At 41.5% G+C, this 22,081-nt stretch overlaps 1 protein-coding gene across 1 annotated transcript in view; it reads left to right on the top strand.

The window, feature by feature from the left end:
• Positions 1-22,081, top strand: part of TMTC4 (transmembrane O-mannosyltransferase targeting cadherins 4) — a 57,486-nt gene that overhangs the window by 22,927 nt on the left and 12,478 nt on the right. The window contains exons 6-11 of the mRNA XM_077807051.1: positions 3,162-3,259; positions 5,463-5,555; positions 8,102-8,263; positions 9,325-9,527; positions 12,433-12,604; positions 12,695-12,826. Of these exons, the coding sequence (XP_077663177.1) occupies positions 3,162-3,259; positions 5,463-5,555; positions 8,102-8,263; positions 9,325-9,527; positions 12,433-12,604; positions 12,695-12,826 (860 nt within the window). The remainder of the gene's footprint in view (positions 1-3,161; positions 3,260-5,462; positions 5,556-8,101; positions 8,264-9,324; positions 9,528-12,432; positions 12,605-12,694; positions 12,827-22,081) is intronic.

The raw sequence follows: 22,081 nt of genomic DNA, 5'->3' as shown, positions 1-22,081 counted from the left end.
TCCCTTTCACTGCCCCACCCTACCGATAACCATTCAAGAGTAGGAAGAATACACGGTGTGGGAATTTTGGACTGTCACTGACTGATGAAGGCTCCAGTACTTAATTGACTGGGAGGGATATGGCTCAGATGGGAATCGGGGGAACATATCCACGACCCTGACCTGCACGCTTTTCATTACGCCTGATTGAAAAGAACAGGCCTTGAGGACCCCAGGAGTTACACCCAGGGGGTGAGGGTAGGGGGATATTGTCAGCAATCAAAGCTTGCAGGAGTCAGGCTTCTTGCACTCCAATAAGCAAAGCTGGCCTACAGCAGGCTACCTGATTGATCGCACCATCTGATTGGTCAGGAACGGCAGCTGGCTGGCTTTTGAACCTAGCAACATCAGCTCTCCGGCTGCTCAGTGCGTATCAAGCCGGCAGGTGCGCTTGCCCTTGTTCCATCCTTGCTCCTGCTTTGTTGCAGCCACGGTTCCTCTTCTGCTCCTGCCTCTCTGGTACTGGTCCTTGGCTCTGCCCCTGGTTTATGACTCTGGTTGACCTGCCAGCTCCGGCATTAGACTCCTATCTCTCCGTTACTGACCCTTTGCTTGTTCCTGGACTCTGCCCATCCTGGACCCAGCTCTAACTGGTAGGCTTAACTCTTGCTTTAGCCACTAGGCCAGACTGTCCACAGCCCAGTCTCTAACAGGTGGAAATAAAAGAACTCATTGCCCTTTTCAAAAAGCATATGCAGTAACCTCATGGTATGCTGATCACCATTCTCTCTCTTACATCCCCCTCCCTTCCCAAACTGGAAGGGAGAAGAAAATGGTGCCATGTTCAAGGGTGTGTATGTGTGAGCTCTTGCTAATAACATAAGGTTTCTCTTCCTACACAGTCAGTGCCCTACCAGGGTTTGTGTTGTTAAAGATCTTTGGGTATCTCGTGCATGAAAGGTGCTAAATATTATACTACTTATTTATTATTTTAAGATAATTTCTATCCTATTCTAGCATACTGCTTCTGACATTAATTTCACCAAAACAGTCACAAAACTGTGTCTGTGTTTAAAAAACCCAAGTACCTCCAAAACATCTTTCCCCCCTCCCCCCAAAAAATAAAGCCTGATCCAATTGTCTGGACAAAAATATTCTGAAGACAGGATATGGCAGTGGAACGTTAAACCATAAACATTAATTTGTTCTAGGTACTCTCAAAAATCTATGTCCCTGGATTGTTATGAGCAATCACGTGTTTGGTTATGTCATACAAAATCAGCTGTACTTCTCTGAAGTCCAAACATACCGAATGCATAAATGTCTTGAAACAGTTGGGCATGTTGTGATGTAGATATTGGAAATGCCTGTTATGTTGCCCTGAAAGTATCAGCTGTCAAGCAGTATGTTGCCTTTAAGGGCCCCTGTCCACAGTAGTATCTGCGGGTAATCTTCTGTATCCTCCCACTGACCTTGAAGTTCTCATGTTACTATAATCTGTGCTTCTTGATCGCAGACCTTAATTGCTGCACTACTGGTCCTCCACTTAAACACTGGAGTTACTGAGTTCTGTGACATTCAGTTACAATGTTAACTCCCAGGGAATTCTGTGCCACTGCATGCACATAGAATTCATGTCCCCTGCAGATGTCTTTGCTTCCATGCAGAAAAATGACTTTCTGATGGGGAAGCAAAGCGAGGCTGTAAGAGCGGTCACGGTCACACACCCCTCCCCAGCAGCATGGGCATGTTGTTTTGGGTGCCTTGGAGCAACTGGTGGAGAGGTAAATCGCTGCCGAGGATGGGGGAGAGTGGGGCTGGGGATGCTCCGGCTGGTGGCTCCTACCTTGTGCCAGGCTCAGCTGATAGTCCCGGCTTGGCTTGGGGTGGGGGAGGACAGGACTTCTTCATCCCCTACAAGGTGCAGCCGGGCCCAGGTCAGACCCACCCCCAGAAACCTCCCCTGGCCGCAGGAAACTCCGAACCCTGCCCTGCTTCCTGCCTCCATCACTCCTCAGCCACGAGGAGAGGGGTCATTGTTTGGGAAGCTGCTCCCCTGTTCATCCAATCCCCGTGCATCCAGACTCCCTCATACCCAACCCCCCGATCAAGCCTCATTCCCTGCACCCAGACTGTCCCAGGACTCGAATCACCACCTTGATGACTCCCACCCCCCACGCAGTGAGCCCCTTGCACCCAGACTCCTACCCCACTGAGTCCCCCCCAAAGAGCCGTCTGCACCCAAACCCCTCCCCTGCTGAGCCCCAACCATAGGTGCTGGAACTGGGGATGCTGCTGTGCCCCCTGGCTTGAAGTGGTTGCCATCATATAGAGGGTTTACAGTTTGGTTCAGTGGCTCTCCACACCTTCACTATACAAATTGTTCCAGCACCCCTTATATCCTGCTGGACTGAACCTGCCTGCCTGCTCCTGGCTTCTGGGTCAGGTGCAGCCTCACCGCCTTGTCTGTGTGTGTGTGTGTGTGGGGGGGGGGGCGGCTCCAGTGTGATCTTCCCACCTCCATGCAGCCAGTCGCCTTTGCTCCTCACTGCCATGCTGGAACCTCCACATTTTTTCATTGACAAAATTTGCAGAATTTTAAAATATTGTGTGCAGAATTTTTATTTTTTGGTGCAGAATTCCCTCATGAGTAGTTAATGGAATATTCTGATGTACTGCTTAAACAAATCAGCCTTGCAGGTGCTTTTAACCCAGAGCATCTTTCAGATTAAGCAGCAGTTAAAATATGACTCACATGGATGATACTCACATAATAATTAAGAGGAATTTTACTTTCTTATTCTCTGGCAGCCTGGGAGAGTGGCCACTATTAGCACATCTATGCCAGGAATGATAAACTTGTGTCTACGGAGTGGGGAGTAATCTTTGAAGATAAAGTGTTGTAGAAACCTATGTGGAGCCTCTGCCAGACTTGGAGAGACTAGAATGTCTACCAAACAGGAAGATATCTAACGTGTCTATGGTGCACTAAACAGCTACTGCCAAGGGACTAGTGTCAGTATATTACTATTGGTGCCTTCTAGTCTTAAAAGGTAAATCTCTTGCTTGGCATGAGAGAGAAGACGAGAGAGAAAATAAACAGTGTTGTGTTTTATAAAGTAAAATTTCTAGTGTTAATTTAGGTTTATGTACCATTTTTATGTCATATTTTACATTGACAGATAAGGAAGGGAACCATTTTTCTATACTCTGGGTACTGGCGAGTGTTCTTCTTGGTGCAATAGCCATGCTGTGCAAAGAACAAGGAATTACAGTACTGGTAAGGTCTCTTCATAACCACTACATTCTGTCCTGAGCATCCATAAGCTACTACTGCACACATGCTTCTGCAAATCTTCTCCACATCTGTAAACAACTTGGATTGTGCTTCTGCATTAGTCTGTTAAGAAAATTGGCTTATGAATGTTAAACATTGACCTAGCCAGGCTCTGTGCCCAGTGCTTCTAATGTGATTCCTTTTGTGCTTGTTTGTGTCTCTGTGAGCAGCTTGCATGTACCTATAGAAGTCTCTAGTTGCCTGCTTTGTAGACATTATAGTGCCAGTTTTAATCTGTGCCTCATTGGATGCCTGTGTTCTTGCATGTCTGACTATCATCTTGTGCCCACGATGCCAGCAAATCTACAAAGGGATTGTTCATAGATTAAATGAACAAGACTGATAAATGGCTGATAAAGAAGTTTTCGTATGCCCCACATCCCCCTTTTTAAAAAAAAAAAAAAAACAGTTGACACTACCTAGTCAGAAGTAGCTGTTCTGCTTATCGCTTTTATTGATTCTCTTCCTTATTTTAAGCACGTATCTAAATAGGAGCCTTCTTGTTTGAGTTGATGTGCTTCTGTATCTTTTTACTCACCTGAGGTCGTCCTGTTTGTGATGACCCTATCGCTTCAACAGTAGCCTGGTGAGATGCCAAAATTGGGGTTTATTTCTACAGCTGGAGAATGGCTTCAGCTAGAAGTGGTAGGGATGGAGTAGTAGAACAGAGGAATACTTAAGGAATGAAGAACCTTGTTCATATTATTCTGAGTATAAAGAAAACAAGTGACAGAAAACATATCCTGGAGCGTAAGCAGAGTTGTTTTTAAATAGACTATCTTTCAAAAGCATGTGTGGGAGACACAGAAGTAGCTCTCTAACTTAAGGTATGCTGTGGTTGTTTCTCAGAGTAGCATGACAATAATGTTTGAGTAGCAGCCTCAGCTTTTATTTTCTGTCTGTCTTTGTTGATGATGCATTGTTAGGATGATAATATTCATCCTCAAGCTCAGGGATAAGGGTTTCACAGTAAGAGAAGCACAGGCCAAAGGGAGCAAAAACAAGGGTAAAGAAGAGCCATAGAAGCCACACACAAAAATGAATAGTGCCTCATGTTGAAATGCCCCTTTCCAACTGGATCCCTGCTTCCATCTCTTCCTTGGTAAGCCAACCACTGTATACTGCCAGCTGGCCTCCTTGCATGGAGTCACTCTGAGATTCATGCCAGTTTCCCTCTGATTCCTATGGCTGACAGAGACTGATTTGGTTTTTGCCTCTTAATGAGTAGAAACCCTTACCCTCACCTGGCAATGTGCTTCTGCTAGTTCCTTGTAGCCCTTAAGACACTAGATCATCTCCAAAGATAATATTAGGATGCTAGCTACATATCCCTCGTGCATAAGTGTTAAAGATTACTGAACATTTTTGGTGGGGGTGGGATGTATTTGACATAGAATATGCCATGAAAATAGCATGTCAGAATAAAAGGGTTACTGGAGCAGATGGATATATGGGACCTGATTCTGACCTTGTTTTCACCAGTGTAACTCCATTAACTTCAGTTGAATTACTCCTGATTTTAAGGTTTTGTCTGGCAAAGTGCTGAGAAACAAAGGCTGAATGCCCTCAGATTCTATAGAGATCTGTAGAATTTTGCCAGAGGTTTTCAGTACCTTGCAGGATCAGGCACTTACATTGGTGTAATTCCAGTGAGAATCCTGCCTGGATCCTCTGTAACTCTGTCTAAGCCATTGCTCTGGCAACCTGTGTGACCGTTTAAAGAAAAAGGTGACTTGAAGCCATTCCGCCAAAATATGCTTGATGCTTCACTGGTCCACAGTGAGAGGTAAGGGATGAGTGCCTTTTAAAAATCTACTTTATTGCACTAGTCCTATGACTGCAACCCTGGGCTGCAAAAAGGGTGGGGAGGGCAGAGAGGAGGTGGGTAATGTTCTTATGCCTCCCATTACACATGCATAGGCCAGGAGGCTGCCTGGCCATGCACAGGGGTGCATGTGGCATCCTGTCAACTGCTGAGGCATGGTCTCCTGTAGTGTTCTTTCCTTTTCTTGGAGCACTGACTATATCCGTTTGTAAAAAGTTCAGAATCAGAATTAAGAAGCACAGTGATTCACTATAGAAGTAGGATTTTTAAAATACCCTTTTAATAAATGAGTTCTTCTTTCTCTTTCTCTTGGTTATTTAGGGGTTGAATGCTGTATTTGATGCTTTGGTGATTAACAAACTAAATATTTTGGAACTTATTCAAAAGGTACTACGTAAGGGCAAGTCATTGGAGGTGAGTGTGCTCAGTCTCAGTTCATTCTAGCTGTCCAGGCAACAAAAAAGATGCCATTTTCACAGTTTTGTATGTGCTGGGAGTGAAATCAAAAAGGATATATAATTTGAGTCAGCAAAACAAGGCAGTGATCTGGAACGTCTTTTCAGCAACATGAGTGATCATGGTAGAGCATTGCTGTATCCAGCAAGACTTAAACGCCTGCATTTCATAGCTCTTTTCATAGCAATATATAAAGAGCTGATGTCCAAGTATTTAAGAAAGCTGTCTCTAACATATGGAATCAGTCCAAGATCAGTCAAACGGATGTTGGCAACATCCGATTGGCAATGTGAAGAACGAATTATTTATCCAGATTTACAAAACAGATTTTAAGGCAGAAAAAGCAAGTTACAGCATGCACAGACGGTACTTGTTACGTAAGAGAATAATTTTCTCTTTTGGCAATCCAGCTCAAATACTTTTTCCCTCAGAACACAAATTGCCACATTGCCAAGAAAGAAAGAGGCCTCCTAGTATCTAGACATAAAAGCTGTGAATGAGAACCCATTTAATCCACTGGCAGTTACTGGAGGATAAACGGGTGTCTACAGTGGACCCTAATTCATCCATTATCAGGTAAAATGGAATCTGGCATGTCACATGTGCAATGGCAAGCAAATCCCAGAAATAACAAGCATTGGGTAAACTTTTGACTGCAACTGGATAGTCCCTCAAGAGAGAGGAGAGTTACTAATGACAAACTAATTATCTGTTCCTCCTGTGGAGGGTTCAACAAGGCAGAAAAATCTTCATTGGACTTTGCATGGTGTGAAACTGCAGAGAACCGTTGCTCCTCTGGTGCTTAGCTTAAGCCCTATGGAGCTTCCATAAACTCTGCAAGTATGAAGTGTGAATGAAGGGCCCTTTGGAGCTTAAAGAGGGATCTCAGTAAATGGGAGTGGACTCTGTAGAATTGAATCAGCCAATCTGGGCAAAGAGAGCTAGCTCAAGGGAAAGGGGTAGTTCTAGCGGCAAAAAGGAATGCCAGAGCACTCAACAGTGTAATTTGACTGTCAGTCAGCTTAAGAAAAGTGAGGAGTCTTGGGATTAGAAGGGGACTAAAGCAGAACCACTTCAGAGTTTTATTGAGGAAAATGCTTCAAAGATAAACCTTTTATAAGTGAAGCTCTTTACAAGGTGGAGAGTTGAAAGCATTGTTTCTGGTTTACAATTTTAAATCATTAGGACTATGTGTGGGAAAACTTCAAATGCCAGTTTTCATGAAAATATGATGGAAAATATTAATAGCTCATTAATTTTAACTTCTCCTACCTCCAAAAATTGTTCTGATCTGTGCGTGGAAATTTATCAGTCTTTGTATATAGACCATTTCAAGTTCCTTACAATTTCTCTCCCCTCTCCACCCCCAAATCCCCCAGGAGCCTAAAGAGACATTAAACTTTTTTTTATCACAATTTCAGATCCAGACCCTCTTTTTCACATTTAAGCCTCAACCCTTGGCATAAGAATTGGACAAAAGAGCAGTGACGTTTCTTCTAACTTTTGTTTATTTTAAATTTTTCTCTCCACCATGATGATTTTCATGAAAGATAAACTTCCCTAACCACGTTGTGGAAAGTGACCTGAAAATGAGGTCATAATGGAACACTAGAAGCAGTCTTAAGGATGGAATTCTTGTCTTGTTTCTCCATAATAAATCCTGTATAAACTGCAATAATATATTTTACAGTAAAATGTAGGTTTCTAAGTCACTTGGGCGTAGTCACACTTTTAAAAATTTTACCACAGTTTCCTCCTTGTCCCTGATTTTTACCCGTGCAACTTTCATGTATCAACATCAACATTGAATAGATTGAAATGGAGAAAAACACTTGTTTTGGAACAATATCATATACAAATATCTGTTTAAAACAGAACGCTAGTTAAATATTTCAGTTGTATTTAATTGAGATGTTTTTAAAATTAAATGCTCACAGTACATTATCATTAATTCTCAGTGTTGATCTTTCCAACATGCTGTATGCATATTTACAGCTGTTCCTCAAATCCCGACAGAAACTGACTTGAGAAATAACTTAAACTTCCAGAGATTGTTAGAGATGCTTCTTAAAGAAAAATTTTCCTTTTGTAATTCATTATCAAAAAAATTTTGTTTGCAATAAGTCTGTCTTTTCAAATTAATCAATGAAGACCACAAAATAAAACCAGAGAGAAGGGAATCCTCAACCTTTACTACTTTGTTTCTTGGTTGGTTGGTTTCCCAAAGCCCCTACAATATATATCAGATCCTGTACAATCAGAAGGCACAGTCCTTCTTCTGAAGAGCTTCTTTCTTATTCTTTATTTGTAATAAATATTGTTGCCATAAAGCAAGTAGATACCCATGTGATAGAGAATTTGGTTCAATGGCTGAAAAACATTCATTCCCTTCGATATTTAGAATGCACAAATACCGTCTTCTCTCCAGCTCTTGCCGTTTCAGGTGGGTGGGAACAAGATCTGAAGGTGTTAATAATTTGTCCTGGTTTTGTTTTCTCCTGTAGAACGTTGGGTTGTTTAAAAAGGGACTCCTCTTCAGGATAACTCTTCTGTTGTCAGGAGGGGCCATTATGCTCGTCATGCGCTGGAGAATTATGGGCACAGGACCACCCGCTTTTACTGAAGTAGACAACCCAGCTTCATTTGCAGACAGCTTGTTTGTGAGAGTAAGTCACAAACCTGTCATACTTCCGCAAGTTCAAACAAATTGGGTCTTTAAAAGGAAAGTTAAATTTTACTTCAGCACTTCAAAAAACAAACAAACAAAAAAACCCAGTAACAAAAAACCCCCCAATCAAATGAGTGTTTCTTGTATTTGTGGACTGTATGATGAATCACCTTTTTAGTAAATCTTGTGTGGTTTTATTTAATGTACTGTGTGTTTTCTTCCCCTCTTTTTCTATGTTTGTGGGAGAAGGAATACAATCCTTTTGCTGTCCTTTCCCTTAACACATATTGAAAGTTGGCCCTGCACTTTTCCTTCACCTTTGAATAAAATAACACCATGTTCTGGCTGGATACGTGGCTTTGTACTGGTTTTTTTTGTTTTGTTTTTGTTTTTTTGGTGCCTTTGCCTACAATGGGTATGTCTACACTACAATAAAAGACCCGCAGCTGGCCCAGGTCAGCTGACTCAGGCTCATGGGGCTCAAGCTTCGGGGCTATAAAATGGAAGTGAAGATGTTGGGGGTTGGGCTGATGCCTGGGCTCTGGGACCCTCTCCACCTGTGGGGTCTCAGAGCCCAGGTTCCAGCCTGAGCTCAAATGTCTACACTGCAGTTTTATAGCCCTGCAGAGGGAGTCCAAGTCAGAAGACACAGACTAGCTGTGGGTCTTTATTGCAATGTAGACATACCCAGTAATAAAGCTAGGCTTTTTTCACATTGCCTCGTATTTTGAGAGATTTGTCCCACCCAGATCCACATACATAGAGTATTGTCTACAATTGGATCTCCCATCCTGAATAGGAGAAGCATCCTGTGCTCGGAAAACATTTTTGATAAAAAAAAAATCATCATATGATTTTTAAAAAATGCAAAATTAATGGACCTGTACGTAATTAGAATCATGCAGCATTTAAGTTAGGACACTTACTATTTTAAAGGATACATTTTGGGGGTGGAGCGGAAGGGAAACAAAGATCACAAAGAGTGCTGAAGTTGGATTTTTTTGGTGTGTGTGGGGGAGTTTAGTATCAAATAAATGTTTGTTTTCCTTTGACTGACAGGCTATAAACTATAATTACTACTATTCGTTGAATGCATGGTTGCTGCTGTGTCCCTGGTGGCTGTGTTTTGATTGGTCCATGGGCTGCATACCCCTTATTAAATCAGTCAGTGACTGGAGAATAATTGCACTAGCAGCACTTTGGTTCTGCCTAATTGGCCTGATATGCCAAGCTCTGTGCTCACAAGACAGCCATAAGAGAAGGTAAGAGACAGTGCTGGGTTTTAAATTCCACACTAGGTTAAGTACAGTGTTATTTTGTTAAATCCAGTACTGATCATTTTAACAATCCAGTGGAACCAATATCTAGCAAATGTATTTCAAATAAATATTTATAGCTATTATTACAGTTTCATCCCAATTTGGGCATTGACTACTGGGAAGCAAACTTGTAGAAAGGGGATGGATGGCTGCTTTATTTTCCTACTGAAATGGCATTTTGAGATCCTTAGCACTGTAGGTGGTAAAAAGTAATTTGTGGTGAGAGCAGAGTGTAATTGATGTATGTTGTGCCCCTCTTTTTACAATTCTTTTTTTCCTTCTTTTGTAATAAAGGGCCTTTTTTGAAAAGATGTAGTGATTCTGGCCATTGATTAAAAATAAAATGCTATCCCAGAGTGATTACTCTTTTATCAATGAAGGGTTATTGAGAAAATAATTGGGTGGTGGGGGGGAAATTGTACTTTATACAAAAGAAAACCAAAAGCTTCTGTAAATAGAAGCCTTTAATATGATAAAAGAATTTAACATCTCTCATGCTATGTTTAGGTTGCACTTTTTGGATGTCCTCAACTGATAAATTTGCCAGCTCTAAAATTATATAAACAGTTTAATCCCAATGCCATCCATCCATTGTTCAAATTTTTATCATCTTCTGCAGTGCCAATTTTTCCCTCTAAAATGTTAATCTATAATATACTTCACTTCCCCCTATACTGTTACCAGTTTGTACAGCCTAAGTCAATACTCTCACTGCTTCTGTGTCTGTATTAATGAGGGGCACACACACCAGAGTATGGTTAAATGTAGAAGCTGCCATTTTAATAAACTATTAACCAACAAGGAACCCCTTCCCAAACTACCTGGCAAGGCTGTTCTAGTGTGGAATTTAACTGGGTGCCAGTGGCTCCAGCTTCTACAAATCTCACAATGGATATGGGGGCAGTGCCCCCTTTACGCTCCCAGGCCTGCTCGGGGATCCTGGCAAGAAGTCAGAGTCCCAGCCCATTCCCCTCATCCACACTGGAGGTAGGAGAGATGAAGGGATCCAGACTGCACAAGGTATGGACCCCTTCACCATGCAAAGTTGTGCTTGAGGCCCATGCCCAAGAAGCACATTGAGTTAAGAACTTCATATAGGACTGTTTCTTAACTCCCTCCTTCCTCCCTACCCACTGGAACCAGCCAAAGTGGCAACATATGTAATATAAATCCCTAAATCAAACTGCTTGGATGTTTGATGGAAGGTGGAAAAAACCCCACGCAGTCTTTTGCCATGTAAGGGGAAAAAATTCCTTCCAGACCCCAAATAAAATTTGGCCATCAGCATAGCCCCTTAGGGATCTAGTATACTAAGAGGGGGTAAGGGTGGGGTTGGAACAAAGCCAAAATGGCTACAGGCCAGCAGTGGGCAGAAACAACACTTCCTCTTCACCCTGCCTCTGCAGTTGGGAGCCAGTCAGTGGGTCTGCCCTGATCTAGTCATCCAATGGCAGCCGGAGTGTGTGGGTCAGACTCAGACCCTGTTAGAGCCAAGCCACTCCCTCCCCCTCCTGGAAGGGAAGAGGAGGGAAGACCAGGGGAAGCCCAAATTTCTGCCTTCATTCTACACCCAAGGGAGGGGCAGCAACACAGAGAGTCAATAGGCCAGCATTTATGATCACCTCTAAACTAACAAAATAATTTTGAAAGAGCGGTGAAGGCCTAGCACACGGGGGGAACGGACCCAATTTCGGTTTCAAGTTCCCAAAAGTTTATTATAAATAAAAATTAGTGTAAAAATATTTTAATGTAATGTATAGATACCTTGATGGTGGCTCTCCTTTATGATGAACAGGCCAGCTTTCTGACATGAATGCTTGGCTTCTTTGATTGGTCTTCTACTGAGAAAACTGGTTATTTCAAGCTCAGTTTCTTCTTTAAAAGTTTATGATGCATCTTTAGGTGGCTTTTTAAATAAACACTCAAAAATTTTACCTTAATTGGTCATTTGTTAGTTTAAAAAATTTGTATATAGGTGTAATCAATTTTATTGCCTGTATATTTGGATCAGGAAGAACAAAATTAATGATTTCCAGTTTATTAGGGTCATTTTGTGTCCTGGAATTCAGGTCTTGACTTCAGTTTAATTTTGTGGGAAGTGTGTCTGAATTTTCAAAGAAGCCCACGGGAGTTAGGCACCCAGATGCCATTTAAATTCAGTGGGAGGTAGACATGAATAGATTAAGTCAGGGGCAGGCAAACTTTTTAGCTTGAGAGCTGCATTGGGTTTGGAAATTGTATGGAGGGCCGGTTAGGGAGGGGAGTGTGGCCCGGCCTCTTCCCCCACCCCCCTTCTTGCCCCTTGATGTCCTGCCCCTGGAACCCCGACCATCCCTGGACCCTGCCCCATCCAATCCCCCTGTTCCCTGCCCTCTGACTGCCCTGACCCCTTTCCACACCACCACCCCAAACTCCCCTGCCTCTATCCAACCTCCCTGCCCCCTTACCGCGCTGCCTGGAGCACCGGTGGCTGGCAGCGCTACAACCGTGCTGCCCGGCTGCAGCCAGCCATGTCACTGCACAGCACAGAGCACCAGGTCAGGCCGGCTCTGCAGCTGCACTGCCCCAGGAGCTTGCAGCCTCACGGCCCAGAGCATTGCACTGATGGCGGTGCAGTGAGCCGAGGCTGCGGAGGAGGGGGAACAGCAGGGGAGGGGCCAGGGGTTAGCCTCCTGGGCCAGGAGCTCAGGGGCCAGGCACTAGGGTCCTGTGGGCCGTAGTTTGCTCACCTCTGGGTTAAGTCCACATAATGGCTCCCAATGATTATTACACAGTTTTCATATAGTAACAGAAGCACTTTTTCATCTAAGTTTTGTTGCTAGATTGTGAGTCTGTTTCTTATTTCCAGAATTCTTACACTGGGACTGGGATTTCTTATTATCCCTTTTCTGCCTGCAAGTAACCTGTTCTTCCGAGTAGGATTTGTTGTTGCAGAGAGAGTCATCTATCTCCCCAGTATTGGCTATTGTATGCTACTTACGTATGGCTTTAGTCTCTTGAGCAAACAAGCGAAGAAAAAGGTACTAACTAACAGTCAATAAAACTGATGACCAAGGCTAGTGGAGGAGCTATAATACGAAGATGATTAACCTGTATATCCTGCCTTCCAGAAAACGCTGGCTGCTGCTGTACTAGGAATCTTGTTGATCGACGTGCTGCACTGTGTTATCCGCAGTAACCAGTGGAGGTCTGAAGAACAGCTTTTTAGGAGTGCTCTGTCAGTGTGCCCTCTTAATGCGAAAGTAAGTTGGTCACACTCGCTTTTTATTTAGTTTTTTAATATTCCATATGGTAAATACGTTGCAGTATAGCATCTCATGTACAATGCTAGCCCGGTGAAAGCACAGCCTAAAATAGACGTCTACCTTATAATGAATGACAGCATCGTCGGCTTCTCAGCCAGTGCAAGTTACAGTGCTTTAATTCAAAACTGAAAAAGATGTAAATAAACTGGATGTCAGTGAGGACATCCAGTCAAATACAAAAAGACCAAATAATTAAATACATAACTAGTACCAGCTGTTGAAATAGTTGCATACAAAAGTGACTCTTTTCTGCAACAATCTCATGATCTGTGTAAAAAGAAAAATTAAACCATAAAAGTGTATTCAACTGATTTGCTGTCTGTGTTTTTAGAATCCTATTTTTGTCTACTTCATTGGCGTTAGTACACTTCTGCTTTTTCTCATGTTAGCTGTGCTGCCTCTACAGAGTGATGGGAGAATGAACTGAATCACTCATCTCAACAGAACTGTGGAGTCTATGGGTGAGATCCTCACTCCTGCTCCTTGACATCTGTTAAAATGGCCACAACGATGAAAAGGGGCACAAAAAGCTTCCATTATGGACAGGGGATGATTTCCCCTGGTGGCAGGCACTGCAGAAAACAGCCAAAGGCTGCCTTCAGAGAATCCCCTTGCAAGGCCTGACTTAGGGGGAACGCTAGGGGTGAAGCTGGAGGGGACGTGTCAGTGCTGGGCATTGGAGCCCTATAGGGCAGCCCTGAGAGGCTGCCATAACTTAAACAGGTTCCCATGGCTATCTAGGTTTTGTTCAAGGTCTCTTTAGCTCCTGCAGCAGCCCAGTATCAGGAGGGTTCAAAGGTCCCTAAAAGCCACTGTAATTCCCCCACATCCTTGGGCTGCAAGTTCTGTGCTGCCACTCTAAGAGGCACAGGGCAGAATATCACCTTTTAATACTAGCGTTGATGCAGAAGCCAGAAAGAATAAAGCTTCAATTTTGACCCCAGTTGAGTTTTAGGGCAGGCAGCGAGGAGGGAGTATTTGCCGTCTCTTTATTCGTAAACTATTATGTTTTTGCCATTTATTTTTGAAGTATAACTGCAGTTTAAATTTTATCCACCTTTTGCAAGTCCTAGTGGAGATTTCCATTGAGCAACATCCGTGTAGAAAAATACCTTACTAGCTTACAGAATTTCAGAGCTCTGTAGTCTAGAGCACTGCCTCAGAAAATGTGGATCAGGACCCCGAGGTCTTGTGGCTTTTAAATGAAATATTTGAATTTCCTTATTTAAAAAATATAATATAAATATTCAACTTGGAGAAGTGAAAAATATACAAATTAATTAGAGCTATAAAGGGGTCACCTTTAAAAAGGATCTTTTGCCAACATTTACAACAAGGTGGGGTTACCTCACCTACCACTATTTCCTAATCTCAGTAAATGAAAAAAACGTGTATCTGAGGTTCTTTTGTGTGGTAACTTTAGGCAAACATCTGCTTTGTAATGATGACTTCCAGATATCTCATTCTGGAGAATTAGTACATGCTGCAAAGTATAAATAAAACATGTTCAGTCTATCTCTTTGTGCCTGTTTGCACCCTGCTCAAAATGTTCTACCATAATGGGTTTGTGAGAGAGAATATGTGGTTAGTAAAAAGAACAAGGAGTACTTGTGGCAACTTAGAGACTAACAAATTTATTTGGGCATAAGCTTTCGTGGGCTAAAACCCACTTCATTGGATGCATGCAGTGGAAAATACAGTGGGAAGATATATATACACAGAGTTCCTACTGTATTTTCCACTGCATGCATCCGATGAAGTGGGTTTTAGCCCACGAAAGCTTATGCCCAAATAAATTTGTTAGTCTCTAAAATGGCACAAGTACTCCTCGTTCTTTTTGCTGATACAAACTAACACGGCTGCTACTCTGAAACCTGTGTGGTTAGTGTTGATTACTGGGGAGAAGAGACTCTGGTCCCCAGTCTAGAAGTCATCTTAAAATAAGGAGATGACTCTGCAGTCTTCATAGTTACAATTCCCAGATCTGTAGCTCCCCCCTTCACCACTGGAATCGTATTAGCTTTTTAGGGGTTGTTTTCATAGTAACGGATTGCCAATCACAGCATATTTTGGAAAACTACTAAAGAATGTAAAAAAAAACACTCGGGTATCATTATTCCATGATTGAAGAATTTTCACCCATTACCACAGAACTGTGCTCCACAAGCTGAACTTTTTTTCTGTCTTTCAAATTGTTTCCTATCCTCATAATTACAAAAGTAAATACGAAAATGGGAACCAGTCATAACTGATGCTATGCTGTCTTCCTAAGACTGCAGACAACGTAGCTATTAGCACTGTAACCTGACCCATTCATCTCCGTGAAGTGTTAACACTGAAACCTTAAGATGGTGTTTAAATATCTAAATTAACTAGTTCGCTGCTTTTACTTTATTATTTTAGTAGAAACATGTAGCTAATGTGTAACCCACAATCCAAATTGCCTTCCATACCAATCTAGGTTCTAAAAGCCCCAGATGATTCTCAGTGAGCTACTGAAACCTCCAACTTCCATCTTGACTGCTCCTACAATGCAGCTGTAGATTTTCAAAACCAAAATCTGTGGCATACTGAAAACCATAAATGTGTGGACAGCGTAACATAAGTTTAATATCAAAATAAATAGCAAAGACACTGATGTTACTATTCATTTTCATGTTTAACTCACTTGAAAAAAAAATTAAATGGAGCTGCCATAGTTTTTATCCAATCTATTACACCAGACTGATGTAGAACTGAAGTCTTTACACGGAATTTAGTTCCAGCTTGCTGTCAAGTATGCTAGACCTTGTAAACACCCATTTACAACAGGGAACGTCTGGTGCCAAGAAACATAACAAGAATTCAAATTGTCCTGCAGAGTACTGAATCTCCTCTCTGGGACAATGGATTTAGCTGGCTCAGGAAGGTGAACTTTAACTGTCCCAGCACGAGCTTTGATAAAATTGGCCCTGTGTAAACAAATAAAAGCCTATAAGCAAGGCACAAATATTCTGATATTTTAAAAAGGGGTCACAACAGGGAAAAGTCTGGGAATTCCGTGTCAAGAGACATTTTAGACATAGGAGAAATGATTTAGAGAGAAGGGAATGCACTATAGTTTTTGGTAAAAGGTTGCTAGAAAGCACATTCAAAACTTTTGACTTTAACCTATTTGTTTATGCACGCAATTATTTGAAATATGTTGTCAGATTGAAAAAGGGTCATTTTAACCACACGTGACTATTTCGATGAACAGAATATTCATTAGTCTGAACAAAAAAAACCCTCTATATTTTAAACAGTGTAGATTTGTTGAATTCAATAGACTTACTCCTCATTTACACTAGTATTAGTCAGAATCAGGTCCAATATGAGTTGTTGGAAAACACTTATTTCTGTCTACTTTTATGAATATGCATGAAAATAGCATATTCATAGTTAGCATTGCTCTGTGATTACAAGTGGGTGTTGAACAATGCAGTCTTTCAGGAAATCTCTCTCTCACCTGGGGCTCCCCAGAACTAGATCTCGTTGCAGCACCATCCATTATGAAGAGCTGGTACTTGTGCTTGATGGGAGGGCACAGTCGGAACTTGCTGAGATATGCCCTCCTCATCCCTTGATCTTGCCTCCTGCCATACACTTATCCCCCAATGACCTGGCTCCTCAAGGTCCAGAACAGAAACGACAGAGGTTGGTGATCATTCTTACAGCACCATCGTGGCCCAGGCAGTTATTGTTCCATGATCTGCTCCACCTGTCTCTGTGACCAACTCTTCATCTCCTTCTGACAGCAGACCTCCTGACCCATCCCAAACTTTAAATGCTTCACCTCAGGGCTTGAAGACTCCTTGATGGATCTTAGGCGTAGAACAGGAGTGTTCTCCCAAGATTCAGACAGTACTGCTGAATAGTAGAAAACCCATCACAAGGAAAAATTACCTGCAAAAGTGGAAGCATTTCCAAGCCTGGTGTGCCCAATGGTCCACATCTCCTCTGGAGTCTCTCCTTAGAATCTTTATTACTTGCTAAATTTAAAAAGCCATGGGTTTGTCAATGAACTCTGTTAAGGTTCACCTAACTGCCATTACAGATTTTCACCCCCCAATCAAAGGGTTTTCAGTTTTCGCTCATTCTACCATGATGAGATTCCTTAAGTGTTTGTTTAACCTTTTTACTTACGTAAGGGAAGCTACTCTGCCTTGGGATCTTAATTCAGTCCTTAGTGCCTTAAGGAAAAAAAAATTTTAAACTCTTGGCAAGTTTTTTGTTTCTTGTAGCCCTCTGCTGGAAGGGTAGGAGAGCTAGGAGCACTTCTGGCTGAGACCATATACGGTGTTCTATTAAGGTGACTCTGTCTCCACCCTCATTTGCTACCTAAAGCTCTTCTGACTTTCACATCAGTTGCCAGTGTTTTTTTACCCAAGTGTCACACCTCCAGAGAATAAGGCTGTCTTCATGTTCTGGACGAAAGTAGAGCTCTTGCTTCTACCTTCATAGGCCTAGGCCCTTCAGGGATTCTCACAGATTTTCTTTTGCAGAAGGATGCTAAGGACATCTGATTTCCACACAAAGATTATTGAAATGTGTTTTGGGATGCATTCTGGCATGCTATGTAGCTTTGGTGATACATTCCCCACCTAGGGCTAACTGCCCATTCCACTAGGGATCAATCCATCTCTGTAGCCATGCTAGAGAACATACCTATCTTGGACACTTGTAGGCTGTCACCTGGACAGTAGTGCACAAATTTTCCCAGCACTATGCTATCATGTATTCTTCCACTGACATGGTTTTTGGCAATACTGTCTTAAATCTGCTCTACACTTGCCTCCTCAGCACCATACTCTGTATTGAGGCACTGCTCCGACATCTGCTCACACGGAGCATCCATAGGGGCAATAACTTGAAGGAGAGATTACTTACTTGTACAGAAAGTGGAGTTCTTTGAGATGTTTTGCCCCAGTGTGTGCTCCACTACCTGCCCTCCTTCCCTTTTGCTCTGGAGTCCTTGGCTCTGGACTTCATGGTTGAGAGGAACCCAGAGTGGCCCCCCTCCCTGTATGCTCTCATTCTGGAGTATAAGAATATGCAGGGTGCAGACACTGCTGCCAAAACCTCTGATCAAAAGCACATAGGTGCGGTGCACACATCCTCACATGGAGCACCCGTAGAGACAAAACGTTTTGAAGAACTCCAGTTACTGTATGAGTAAGTAACGTCTCCTTATTGCTGTTCACTTTATCAGGATATTAAACCACCTCTTCCCCTCCTGAGCATTTGAGTCTGGGCTGCAGATTATCCTCTTTATAGATTTTAAAAATAACTCTCTTGGAAATGCTCAAATTGCAGACAATTTTAAGTTATGAATGTCTTGTTACTTTAGAAAACCACAAGCTGTTTCCTTCCTTTTAAGCAAAACTGTAGCAATCTACGCAACACTGGTACCATGAACAATACTTATTTCTGAATAGTTTTCTCTAATAAGTACTCTAAATAAAACGTGTAGTTCTGCAAGAACACAGCCATTAAAGAGGTAGAAAATATTTATCCCTTTTTGCCTTTCAGAGGATAAATATGTCTGGCCGCAAGAATCATTTAAAACTAGTCCCGGAATTTTAACAGTTTACAGACTGCAAATTCTTTTCCTGTTGCTGGATTGTCTTTAGAAAACTCTAATTATTAAAAAATAAGAATTTTAATGAATTTATTTTTAACTCTTTCAAAATAATGAACAAGGAAGGTTTTTTGTTGTTCGCAAATAGCCAGTGGCTTCATAAAGTCCTCTAATGGAGTAGTTTAGATGGCAATTAAGGGGCAGCTGGCTTATGTGTGTACTCAGCATCCAAAACTGGTTCGCCTTGGTTCTCAGTGCATGCCTGTGTCTTTTGTCTGTTTTCAAGTGGTTGCTGACAGAAACGCTCTCAGGAACATCTCTAGGATAGTCTCTGGTATTCTGCCTCTCCCTTTGTCCATGCACCTACTGGGTGGTGGTTGTGCTAAGTCTGTACCTCCCGGGGTTCTGCCTCCACTTCATACTGTCTCAGCCTCTTCTCCAGTGAGATTGAATCATACACCTAGGCTATTCATCACACTAATCTCTAGAATTTCACCTCATAACATCTGATGTCACCCCAGTTTCTCCATAAACAGCTAGCATATAGGTTGCAGCTCTTCTGCTTTTTCAATGCAGATACCAGTTTCATTTGAGAGTTCGTAGTAATCTGGAGGTTGTTTGGAACCCCTCTCTGAAAAAGTGGTGGTCCTGCATGCTCAGCATTTCCTGCTGCCTTTTTCTCATATGTTCTCCAAATGTGTACATTGTTTGCCTATTCTATTTCTTTTGTTTGCCTTCTGTTGAGACAGCCTGCTCTGGAGCTGAAACTCTGAAGTTAATTGAAGCTCTAAGCTATGGAACTAGTTGCCCAAAGGCTGACTCCCAGATCCCTTCTGCTACACTCTGTTGTCTCTCTCTGGCCATGCTCAAAGCCTGCCTCATTTTGTTTACATGATCAGCAACTGTTTACCTCAGCCATCCAGTTCCTTTGCCACTTCTTTAGCACTGTCTAGCATGGTTTTGTCATTGTATTTTGACACATTCCTTTCTACTTCTACTGCTCTGAAAGAGATGGTAGTTTATATCTCATTTTCTTTTTAAAAAAAATTAAAGGAAGAACCAATTTATTACTTTAATCCAAGTCAGACTTTCTCACTACTTAAATAAAAATACATTTTAGCAGTGTTTATTTCTAATTTGTTTTGCTGATTCACCATTTGTTTAACTTCTTATATAGGTAAGAATAAGTTGTTAAGATGGTTGGAATCTATACTAGCTTCCTTAAGATTAATTTATTTGAAACTTTCTTCTTGTTTTTCAAAACAGTGAACTATTTCTAAGCAGTTCCAAAGCCTCCATCACCATGTGGTCTGAGTTGCAGCACTGTACGTTGCTATACAGTGTTTCCAACCTTAGCAGTTTTGTTGTACGAAAAACTTCAAAGTAAAGTCCCAGTGCCTGGAATCAGGTGATTATATGAGAATCTCAGCTTTCATTTTTAAAAAGCCACTAACTGCCTAATCCTCATGGATGCAGAGGAAAAACTTGAACATGTGAACCTTAGCAGTCCAAAAAGCAAATAAAAGAATTCACCATTGATTATTTCTTTAAATCTCATGTTTTCAAGCCAAATCTCATGATTTTTGAACACTTGGGTTGGCAGTAGTGCATAATGTCTGTCTTGCAACCAGGGTCAGACCCTATTTTATGTATTATTAAAGCATTTCCAAAATATAAAATTAATAACTTTTAATGTTAAACATCACGAGCAGGTTAGACCCTGTCAGAAGTTGTATCAGATTCTTCTTGTGTCAGAATTAAACTATTGCTTGGATAATTTTAAGCATCTCCTCTTCATTCATTGCATATACAAGAAAAGAGAGTAACTGAATGGAGTAACACCAAAAACATTCTGTATTCTAGAAGTTGATAAGAGGTTTAGCTTGCTATGCTTCAAAGCAGTACTGTAGAGTTCAAATGCCATAGTGATGTGTGTTGTATAGAACCTAACAGAATTGAATAGAATGTGTCACACCTATACTATAAATGTTCTAAAGCACAAAATAAGTATGTTAAAGCAGTCCATGATATGCTTGCTCTGTCAGATAACGATATCCTCTCTCCTCAGATATCTCAGATGATCTAAGGAGGATATTGCTTGATATATATTGCCATCTGATATATAATCTCTCAGAATGGACTATCAGTCCCCTTGTTGGACTTTGTGCACATTCCAAAAGTAAAATGAAAAACAAACCAAATTAGATATGCAGGTTGTCGTCACTTGCAGAATCACTCCACTTCTTCAAAACACTATGCAAATGTTGTTATAGCAGTCTTGATACATATGTAATGGAGAACGAAGCTATAATAACACTGAATATGTACAGTGGAGAACTAATTTTCTGTACCTTACTAAAAGGGCTGGCACTGTTTCTCTTCAGTCAGCAAAAGATTTATAACTAACTGTTTAAAGATTTATTGAGCTGATCTAGAGCACATCCCTTTTATTGACTTTTTGGTGTTCTTGTCTATGCTGTGCAGAATAGTTACAAATGTGGCCATGGAGTTTGACACAATTGATGTTTAGATGTCTAACTTTCTCATATGTGGACATAGTCATGTTGTTAAACCTCTAGAAGACATTAATTGCAGGTGGAAAAAGGGAACCTGGGATAAGGCCAAGATTTAAACTGGGTCATTTTGTCTTGTATATTATTTAGAAAATGTTTGATGAAAGGAGTTGTGCTGAAATTTTGAGCAAAAGCATCTGTATTCTTACTGCTGAAACTTCATCACTTAGGGCTAGTCTACGTTATTGCACTACGTTGGTGCAGCTGTGCCGCTATAGCGTATCTGGTGAAAACGTGCTATGCTGACAGGAGCGCAATATAGACACCACTTTAAGTTGATGTAACTTACGTTGCTCGGTGGGTGGTGGCTTTTTCACACCCCTGAGCAACATAAATTGTATGGACTTACGCGGTAGTGTAGGCAAGCCCTGAGAGTCATATTAATAGATTCTGCCACCAGAAGGGCATTGTGATCATCTAATCTGACTTCTTGTATAATCCAGGCCATAGAATTTCCCTCAAATAATTCCTTTTGAAATAGAGCATAGTTTATTAGGAAAACATCCAGTCTGGAGTTAAAAATTTCCAGTGATGGAGAATCCACAACAACCCATGATAAACTGTTCCAATGGTTAATTAGCCTCACTCGTAAATTTATGATTTATTTCCAATTTAAATTTGTCTAGCTTCAACTTCTAGCCATAGGCTTTTGTTATACCTTTGTCTGTTAGAATGAAGAGCCCATTGTCAATTTTTTTTTGTTCCCCAGGTAGGTACTTGTAGACTGTGATCAACACTTCTTAACCGTCTTTGTTAAGCTAAATAGATAGACTCAAAGAGCTCAATCTCTGTAAGGCAGGTTTTCTAATCCTGTAATCATTCTGATTGCTCTTCTCTGAAAGCTCTTCAATTTATCAACATCCTTCTTGAATTCTGGACACAGTATTCCAGCAGCAGTTGCCCCAGTGCCAAATATAGAAGTAACATAACCTCTCTAATCCAACTGGAGATTCCAATTTATGCATTTTGGACACAGCATGACACTGGGAATTCATCTTTGTGACCCTAAAATCTTGTACT

This window comes from Eretmochelys imbricata, chromosome 1 (genome assembly GCF_965152235.1).
Source record: "Eretmochelys imbricata isolate rEreImb1 chromosome 1, rEreImb1.hap1, whole genome shotgun sequence".
NCBI classification, from domain to species: domain Eukaryota; kingdom Metazoa; phylum Chordata; order Testudines; family Cheloniidae; genus Eretmochelys; species Eretmochelys imbricata.
Note: the sequence above shows the minus strand (reverse complement) of the source record. Positions and strands in the feature narration are given on the sequence as shown.